Source organism: Marmota monax, unplaced genomic scaffold (genome assembly GCF_021218885.2).
Source record: "Marmota monax isolate L192 unplaced genomic scaffold, Marmota_monax_Labrador192_F-V1.1 WCK01_AAM20220418_F8-fsc00215, whole genome shotgun sequence".
Taxonomy (NCBI): Eukaryota; Metazoa; Chordata; class Mammalia; order Rodentia; family Sciuridae; genus Marmota; species Marmota monax.
The window spans coordinates 1,966,732-1,976,495 of record NW_026695214.1 but is presented as its reverse complement, the minus strand read 5'-3'; the positions used below and the strand labels follow the sequence as shown (position 1 = coordinate 1,976,495).

General features: G+C 56.1%; 1 protein-coding gene across 2 annotated transcripts; it reads right to left on the bottom strand.

The window, feature by feature from the left end:
* Positions 1-2,022: 2,022 nt before the first annotated feature.
* Fiz1 (FLT3 interacting zinc finger 1) lies at positions 2,023-9,419 on the bottom strand. 2 transcript variants are annotated; one of them, XM_046431060.2, is made up of 3 exons: positions 9,346-9,419; positions 7,525-7,876; positions 2,023-4,284 (listed from the first exon to the last, which is right to left on the bottom strand). In XM_046431060.2, exons 2-3 carry the CDS (start codon positions 7,840-7,842, stop codon positions 3,094-3,096), a joined length of 1,509 nt encoding a protein of 502 aa, XP_046287016.1. In that variant the 5' UTR covers positions 7,843-7,876; positions 9,346-9,419; the 3' UTR covers positions 2,023-3,093. The 2 variants fall into 2 exon arrangements, with proteins under 2 accessions (XP_046287016.1, XP_046287015.1); XM_046431059.2 differs by lacking the exon at positions 9,346-9,419 and adding an exon at positions 8,406-8,809.
* Positions 9,420-9,764: the final 345 nt, after the last annotated feature.

Here is a 9,764-nt window from a genome sequence, read left to right as displayed (position 1 = left end):
TGGGTCCAGCCCTAGACCCCTGGACAGCTGTCTCCAGGCAGGACTGGAGAGGAGGCTGTCTTGTCCCTGGGGGCGGTGCCTGTACCTAAGGTGGTGGCCCTGCTTCTCCAACAGGGACCACCGCATCCCACCGCAACACGCAGGGATCAGTCTGGTGGTGTAGAGAGGAGTATGTCCAAGGTCTAGCGTCCCCTCCCCCAGGCGGGGCTGACCTTGTTCCCAAGAGGTGGAGCCTTTTCAAACTGGTAATTGTGGATCTCAGCCAGTCTTCCTTGAGCTTCAAACTGTTACTTGTTTCCGCCCCCACATCTCCCTCCTTAACATGGTCTCCCCTTGCAAACTAAAACTTAGGGAAACTGCACAACACAAACCAATAATTGAACAAAAATTTTAAGATGATCCTCAGATGAAGAAACAGGACATCACGGTCCATCAGCAACTGTAGAAACCTTCTGGCCTCCGCCTGAGCTTAGCTGTCTAGCCCACTACTCTGAGTTTTATAGAGAAGAGTTTTTCTGTACCAGTTACTACCCATGATGCATCCTGAACACTGCAGCAGCTTGCCTTGGAATGCCGTGTGCATGGAGTCGTGCTTTCACACAAGTACCTGTGTGTGCTCTTGTCCACCCTCAGTGCTGCTCAGTATTCCATGGCCTAATGCACCATCACCATTTAGCCACTGTACTCATGAGTGTGTGTGTTGGGGGGTGCTAGGGATGGAACCCAGGGCTCCAACGCACTAGGCAAGTGCTCTACCTACCACTGAGCTACCCCTAGGCCCAATCTACTGTGTTCTTTTTTTTTTTTTTTTTTAGAGAGAGAGAGAGAGAGAGAGAGAGAGAATTTTAATATTTATTTATTTTTTTTTAGTTTTCGGCGGACACAACATCTTTGTATGTGGTGCTGAGGATTGAACCCGGGCTGCCAGGTGAGCCCGCTACCGGCTTGAGCCACATCCCCAGTCCTCTACTGTGTTCTTGATGGACATTTTGGTGGTTCTGAATTTGGGTATATAGACATTGCTGCTGTGAACATTCTCCTGGGTCTCCTAGTGCCGGTGAACATGACTGACTCCAGGGTTTATGGCTGGCAGAATCACTGCATCGCAGGGAATGCATATTGGCATTCAATCTTAGAGAATGCCAATCTACCGGGCATCTTCAGTTTACATAGAAGAGCTCTGATTCCTCAAGCCCTGACCTTAACTTGTCCTCTGGTCCTGATTCCAAGTGCCACCACCCACCCACTTACTTCTGATTCCTCCCTTTCCAGTGCACGCTCCTCCCACCTTGGACACACAGGTAAGCCACACATGCACACAACCCAGCCTCTGCATTCTACCTCCAGCCTTCACACCAAATCCTCCCACTATTTCTCTCACCAGCTGGCCCAGACTCTCACTACTCCCTCCTGGCAGACTGACTAGTCCTCTACTTCTTTCCCTTTGCAGGCTACGGCTCCTTCTCCCCTGAGCCAGAGAGCTGGCCATCTGCACCGCGTAACCTTCTGGTCGGTCAAATGCTCATCTTGAGTTCCCTGGCCCTGCGTGGTCTGACCTCTGCCTACCTCTCCACCTCATCTCCTCCCTCTTTTCCTGAGTTCACTCTCCTCCTGGCCAGCCACTCCTCATCTTTCAGGACTCCGAAGTGGAGGAATGTCAGGGAAGCCCACCCTAACTGCTCATGGGAGGTGGCATAGCCTAGCCACTCGCCATTTCCTGTTGCCTTCAGAGTGCTCAGGACCACCTGAAATCACCTCCACTGTTGGTTCCTCTTACCCAATCACTAGAATGTAAATGTACCAGAGCCGGGATCAGCTATTTGCTTACCGTGGGGTCCCAGAGGGGGTACAAGGCCTGACTCCCAGAGTTGTGTGTGTGAATGTGACCGGGCTACTGGTACCACCTATCCTGATGATCTAGAGGTCTTTCTTAGGATCTAAGGATCTTGCCAGATGGCTGTCTGAGGGGCAGAGTCTTTTCCTGGGCTGTCTCTAAGCCCCAATCAGAAAATGAGACAGTAGTGATTGACAGGACAAGGTTTATTGGGGTCCTGGAGACACTGGGGAGTGGGAGAAGGGGGCAAAGTCAAGGCTCACAAGGGGGGAATCCCCTAGCCAATTTCCCCCCTTCCCCTTGGGGCTAGGAGGAACACAGAGACAAACCAACAGAGATGGAGAGAAAGATGGACTAGTGCTACAGGAGCGGGGGAGGAAAACCCCGAAGCCCACCACCTCCACCTGGATGAGGTCACAGGATGTGGAGTAACGTGGACCCAGCCACACTCTACAGGATAAGGGAGTGTCTGTCCTATTCACTCTAAGAAGGGTGGGGCCAGACCACTATGTGGACCAGCCCAGTGCATTTGGGTCAGTCCATCCTACTGGCTAGGGGGATTTCGGACCAGTCTATCCTAGTGTTTGGGGGTGGGGGAAGATCCTTAGGGTCGATCCATTCAGTGGTAAAGAAAGGGACCTAATTGGAAGGTGGGGGAGTTGAAGGCAAGGTCATCTACCCTGGTCCTCTTTCAGTATTGGGAATGAAATGGGGGAAAGGCAGATTTCGGCTATATTCATTTTCTGGGGTCACCAGTGACTGGTGGGTAGTATTTGGAGGGGATCCTGGAAGATTTGGGAACACGGTCCCTGCATTCCCCAGATCAAGGTCATGGAGAACGATGGCTGTCTGGGAGCGGGCAGTCTTCCCTTGGAGATACCCACACTTAATTAGCTGAGAGGTGCTGGTGGAGACCCATTTCTCATTTGTAGGTCCCCACATCTTAGAGGCCTATTGATTGGGGTTGCCCACACGCATTCCTGGGGTCTCAAGCTCAGGAGTCTCTCTGTAGGTTTAGGTCCCCCAATGAATATGTTCTCCGACCCCTTCGTTGGAAGAGGTCTCTTTCTTTGTGGTCCCCCAGCTCAGGGGCCTGTGTGGGATCTGGGTGGCCCCATCGCCAGGTCGGGGCCTCATCTTAGGGCCTTGGCTCTGGACTTGAAGGGCCGGGGCCTCACCTGCGCACAGTCCTGAGGTCCCTGGCAGGGCCAAGTCCAGTCCCTGGGTTGGTTGGGTTGAGGGCTGCGCGGCCTCGCGGTTCAGTCCATGCCCCGGTGCAGCTTCAGGTGCCTAGAGAGGTTGCTGAGCGTGATGAAGCCCTTGCCGCAGATGTGGCAGGGGAAGGGCCGCTCGGTGCCATGCAGCAGCCGGTGGCGCTTGAGGTAGCACTCGTGCCGGAAGAACTTGCCGCACTCGAGGCACGGGAACGGCTTCTCGCCGGTGTGCACCAGCACGTGCCGCTCCAGGTCGCGGGGGGAGCGGAACAGCTTCTCGCACTCAGAGCAGCCAAAGATCTTCTTGCCGCGGCCGGAGCCCGACGCAGGCTCCCCGGATGCCGGCTGCCCCCCAGGAGCCGCCGCTGCCGCCTCCTCCCCGCCGCCCTCGCCATGGCTGACCCGCCGGTGCTCCTCCAGGGCCGCCAGCGCCGCGTACAGCGCCCCGCAGTGGCCACAGCCGTAGGTGGCTGGACCCGAGTGAGCCTCCAGGTGGCTGGCCAGCGCCGCAGCCGACGCGAAGAACGTCCCGCAGTCGCATTGGTACAGGGTGTCTTCCGACGGCTCGGCCGCTGCACCCCGCGCTGGGGCCTCGCCGCCGCCCTCCGGAAGCAGCCCCCCGAGCTCGGGCACGCCACCCCCGGTGGGGCCCAGGAGTAGCCCGCCGTCCCAAGCCGATCGAGCGTCGCCTGCCTCGGCTGAGCCGCCCTCGCGGGCTGTCTCCAGCCCACTGCTGGCCCCCGGGACCCAGACCTGCACAGGGGGTGCGCCAGCACCCTGCAGGTCGTGGGTCAGCTTGTGCCGCTCCAGCAGCGCGGGCGCGTTGAAGTCGCGCTCGCAGCGCGGGCACTTGAAGGGCTTCACGTCTGTGTGCGCGGCCCAGTGGGCTGCCAGCTCGCGGCCGTGGTCGAAGCGCCGTGCGCAGGCGCCGCAAGCAAACGGAGGCAAGGAGGCTGCGGCTGCAGCTGCCGCCTCTGCCAGCCCCCAGCTGCCCGCGCCCGCGCCCTCCAGGCCCTCTCCACTGCCGGTCCCCGCGCCCCCGCACACTGAGCAGGGCCCCACGTTGCAGCAGACGGAGCAGGGTGCGCTCAGGGCGGGCAGGCCCGGGCCAGGCTGCAGCGGTGCTGGGAGCACCCCGCGGTGCTGGCGCTTGAGGTGGCGGCCCAGGCTGGAACGCGAGGAGAAGCGGAGCTCGCAGACCAGGCAGCAGTACGGCTTCTCACCAGTGTGGACGACCTGGGAGTGGAACACAGTGTCAGCGCAGAGGGGCTTTCCGTGTGGCAGATTCCGGGACACCGAGAAGGAGGAGGCCCAAGCTTTCCCACCCGGATTCCACACGCGCAAGCCCACTCTCTACTTTGGGCCACGCAGGCATGTTTCAGTGCTCAAGACCAAGTCCCTTCCACCTAGGACCTCTGCAGATGCTGTGCCCAGGGCGCGTGGGGGGTGGGGGGTGGACACACTTCCTGCCACTCTTCCTGGCTAAGTCCTAATCCTCTCCAATGGGCCTACTTAGGGGTGTGACTCCCTGGGAGAGTGGTCCAGGCCTGGGGTCAAATCCCTGGGGTCTTCTATTCTGTGCATACGGAAGCAAGTGGCTTTGAATCTCTCTTTTTAAAAATACTTATTCTTTATTGTACACAATACCTTCATTTTATCTATTTTTTATGTGTGCTGAGGGTCGAACCAGGACCTCCTATGTGCTAGGTGGGCGCTCTATGCTGAGCCCCAGCCCCAGCTTTGAATCTCTTGACCTCTGCTTTTCCCTTCTGTAAATGGGCAGAATGAGACTAGCCATCTCACAGTGCTGCTGTGAGGACACAGGGAAATGGCCACAAGATAATTACTAGGTCGGCATGCTACCATGGCTAACGACCCTCTCCGTGTTCTCTAAACCAGCATACAATGGGACAGGTGGACAGGGCTCTTACATATGCCTAGGTGGGAGGTGGCGTTTCAAGGTACACGGGGAACCTTCTGAGTCCAACAGACTTGTGTGATGATGGAAATGTCCTACATTCATACTGCCCGATAAACTAGTCACGAGCACATGTGCTACTACTGAGCATTGGAATGTGGCTGGTGCCAGTGAGGGCCTGGCCGTGTGCCTGGAGAGGTGAAGCGCAGGCCTGAAGGGCACTGGAAGCGCTAGCCACATTCACAGACAGGGAGGTGACGCCCTCACCCACTCCAGTCTCTTCCCTACTCTAGAAAGCCCCCACCCATCACTGTGCCACCTGTCACCATGCGTGAAGCCCGGCAGCCGGCATCACCGACCCTGCCCCTGCTGCAGCACAGGCCACACCTGCTGCCCCCCCTTCACTGCAGCTAATGGTTCCGGAGTCCCAGAGGCCAGCCTGGGAGGGGCCTCACCCAGTGTCAAGCCTGCTGTCACCAGCCGGTCACTAATGGCCCTCAGGTCTATCAAGGCAGAGCTGTGATTTGAACCAAATCTGGCTGCTTTTCAGAGTCCCACCTAATTTTTTTTTTAAAACAAATATCGATCCAGGGAATCACTTCCAGATTTAGGAAATCAGATTCTCCCAGAAATGTGTTTTTCTGAGGCTCAGCTCGGCCTGCAGACAGGGAGAAACCAGAAATCTGAAACATCATTCACCTTTATGGATAAGAGCTTTCTGAGAGTAGAGTCCTACTGATTGGTAATATTTGCCTTGAGGCCTGTGAGGGTTGATGAGAGTTCGGTGTAATTGAAATGTCTACCAGGGGCAAGGACCTAAAGGAAGAACCAGAAGTGGTGCCGATCTGCCATTCTGGCTCCAGACATGGTGATGTCTGCAGTACAATGGGGTGCATGGAACTCTCTCTTCTTGCTAGATTTATTCTCTGTCCACCTGCCTTTCTAACACACAAGCTTGTGCTGGCCTCAGGACCTTTGCACATGTTGTTTTCATTGCCTGGAAGGCTCTTTTCCATGACAGGCTCCTCCCTTACTGGGGAGAGTGTCAGTGTATCTGTCAGCTCCCTTGCCCTCAGCTCCCTCCTGGCATCCATCCTCTCCCTTCTGAGTTTCTACAACCCATCTGGGTATTGTTGTCTCCCCAGCACATAAGCAAAGAGGAAAGAGGAACCAGATCAGTCTGCTTACTGCTGTGGTTCCAGGGTCCTGTGCTTACTGGATGCCCCAGGACCAGTGGACTCTGCAGCCTTCTCTGGTACCATGCTGTCCCTGGCCCCCTGGCCACACTGTCCCTGGCCACACATCCGGCTCCTGAAATGCCTATCCTGCTTCCATGAACACGTGCACTTCCTGGGCTTGGGCAGCCCTCTCCTGCCTGTTGAGCAGAGGTATCATTCTCAGAAGCAGCATCCTCGACCCCGCCCAACCCACTTTACCAGCTCTCCTCACCCCCCGAAACGTTCTGGCAGCAGTCTAACGGTTACTAACCTGGTGTCAATCAATGTCCCCCTCCCTGGACTGTTGGATGTGGGGGCTTTGAAGGGGGACTGTGTTTTCCCTGAAGAACCTGACTTAGAGTCGGGCTCACTGAAGGGTTCCATCGGACCATGACCTTCTGGTGGGAGTGGGCAGATGTCCATGAGTGGAGGGACTTGTTGCCTGAGCATTAAGGACTGTAAGCAGTGGGTACTTGGTCTCTTTGATGGATGAAAACACTGGACATGAGAGAGGGAAACAGGAGGAGGGGACACCACTAGAGTTGGGGCCAACATCAAGGACATGATGTTCTGAACCAAGAGAGATGCCAGGGGACAGAGATGGGGATGTGGAAGACCACTGTCAACCAGGTCTGCCTGGCCCTAGCAGGGTGTCTGGCCCTCAGACATGGTTTTCCGGGTGGATGTGGGTCTGCCCCGCCTGCCTCCACCCTGCCCAACCACAGTCTCCAATCAGTCCTTGAACACACCAAGCTTCTTCCCACCTGGGGCCTCTGTGCGGGCATCCCTCCTGTTGGAATGCTGTTCCCACATGGACTCCTTCTCAGACTCAGGTCCAGCTCAAACATGGCCTTGCCCTGACCTTTCTCCATCTCCCCTCCTGCACTCCCCATGTCGATTTTACTTATTTATTAAAAACATCCTTCCCGACACTTCTCCTTTCCCAGAACATTCTTATCTGTGGAACTGCTTTCTTATCACTTTCCTGGCCACTGTCCTTCTCCAAAGGAACATAAATTCTCTGAAAGCTGATATTTAATTGATTTTATCCTGGCAACCTCAGTGTTGGGCCCAGGCAAAGCCCTCAGTTGGTAGTTGTGAAATAAAGAAATTATATGTACATGTGGTAACACTATTTTACGATAGGGAAGGGATGCACAGGGTAGGCCCTGGCAGGGGCCAGAGCGAGGGCCACATGGGAGGGGCAACTTACTCGCATGTTGTGTGTGTGTGATGGGCGGAGGGAGGAAAGGAGAAACTCTCTATGGGAGGAAACAAGTGCACGGGCCTCGATCTGCTGCCTCTCAACCCTGTGCGGGCTGTATGGGCCTGCAGACTCACCTGGTGGTGCAGCAGGCCTGTGGAGTCGCGGAAACCCTTGGGACAGGCAGAGCAGCGGTAGGGCCGCTCCCCCGTGTGGGAGCGCAGGTGGTTGGCCAGGTTGAAGCTGTGCTTGAAGCCCTTGCCACAGCGTGGACACGCATGGGGCTTGAGAGCTGTGTGCCGAGCGAAGTGACGCCGCAGGTCCGAACGGTAGCGGAAGCTCTTGCCACATTCGCTGCAGTGAAATGGGACGCGGGGGGCTGCAGCAGGTGTTGCCTGTGCTGTAGCAGGTGCAGGGGCAGGAGCCGGGGGTGCCGGCAGCCGGGCTTCATCCATGGTGACAGGTGGCACAATGGTGGCTGGGGGCTTTCTAGAGTAGGGAGGAAACACAGAGCAGTTGAAGGGATCACCTCCCTGTTGGCCCCTTAGGCTCACAGGTCCCACACCAGACCCCTTGGAGACCCTCCTACTGCTAAGCCACGCCCACCACACTAACCACACCCACTGTTCTTAAGATTCTTCTTACAAACCTTTCTCCCTCTTCTTCATTCATCTGCCAATCTTCATAACCACTACCGTGTCACTTCTACTCAAGTCACCGTGTTAAGCCTCTCTGGATCCTCTCTAAACCCCTCCCACTCTGATGCAGGTCCCACCACTCCTTTGGAGACACTAGTTCTATTCCTTAAACATCACGTATCCCTAGCCATGCCACTTTCCCTCCAAAAGCCTCTCCTACACTTCTTTGAAGATGACTGCTTAGTGAACAGGAGGACAAGGATTTGCAGCTAAGCACACCAGTGTCATGCTTCCAGGAAGACCAAAACTAGCTGTGCAACCTAGATAAAACCAGTCAAAACTCTGGTCCTCTGTAAGAAGGGAAAGATTCTAGTACCTACCTCATGGAATGGTAGCAGGCACTAAGCCACAGCCAGGCAAGTATGCTTGTGCTCACGTGAGCCAGTGCACAGTCGAGACTCAGCAAGTGTGCTGTTGACTACCCCTATCTGTAAGGGCCCTCCTACTTTCTTAGTTTAGCACCCCCATGCTTTCCAAGTCATCCGACTTCTCCAATCTTTGTACTTTAACAAGATCTGACTTCCAATACCATACATTTTTTCCTTCAAATAGGCCCCATCCTTTCCAAGATCAATCCCCACTCCACTCCTATAACTTCCTCCACCCTTTCTTAGTTGGCTACTGAGCCCTCTCCATCCTCTCCAAATTCTTTCACTTTTATTATAAAGACTTGATAGTTCTATGGAACTCACCAAATTACACACCTAAACCTGGGCCCCCCTCTCAGCACCAAACCCCACCCCAGACAAACTCTACCCCTTCTACCCTAAGCTCCTCCAGCCCTCTTCCTGGTCCCTATTTTCCCAGCAGGCCTTAAACAGAGTTCCTTCTCTGCCTTTCAATATAGGCCCCACCCACCACAGTATTAAAGCCCCACCCCTTACCTAAGCTCCTCCCAGTTTCTATCCACAGACCCTTAAAATGTACGAAGCCCCACCCACAACAAGCCCCGCCCCCTCGGCTCCTCCGGTCCCTGTTCCGCCCACATCACCACTAGGCCCCGCCCCCTCGTGCTCCCCACGGCTAGCAGAACCGGCCCCCCCAGCACAGTCGGCTCAGAGACCCAGGCCCGAAAAACGGCCCTTTGTGCCCCTCCCCCTGGCCCTAGAAGGTTCGGCCCCGGGCACTCGGGGCGGGGGCAGGTCAGGCGGGCCGGGACCGAGCAGGTCCACCTCGCTCAAACAGGGCGGAGGTCCTGGAAGCTTGATGAGGCCTCGAGAGGCCAGGGAAATCAGTCCGCTTTCCTCTTTAATTACTTACACCTCCCTCTGGGCGCCGACATTTTGGGCAGCGGGGGTAGCGTCACTTCCACCCGGGGGGCCCCTCAACTTCCGCCTCGGCTCCCTTCTCCCCCCCCCCTTCTCCCGCCCCCTCGACTCCCCCTTTCCACTCCACCCCGCCCTTCTCCTTCTTTCCCTTTCCTGGGCTTGAAAGTTAGAGAAGCCATATCGGCGCCATCTTGGTTGAGGGCAGCGGGGCGGGGCCTATGGTCATCCCCGGCGCTGCATAGCGTCAGGGCAATAAGCTCAGCCTGCGGATTCCTGCAGTCTACAATGACGCTAACTGGTGCTAACATAGACAGTTATGATTCCTTTTCCCCAGTCTCGCACTACTTCTTTACAGGATGCCGAGTTGCATCTGGAAGGAAGAGAGAAACTGAATTGTGCCAAGTGCAATAC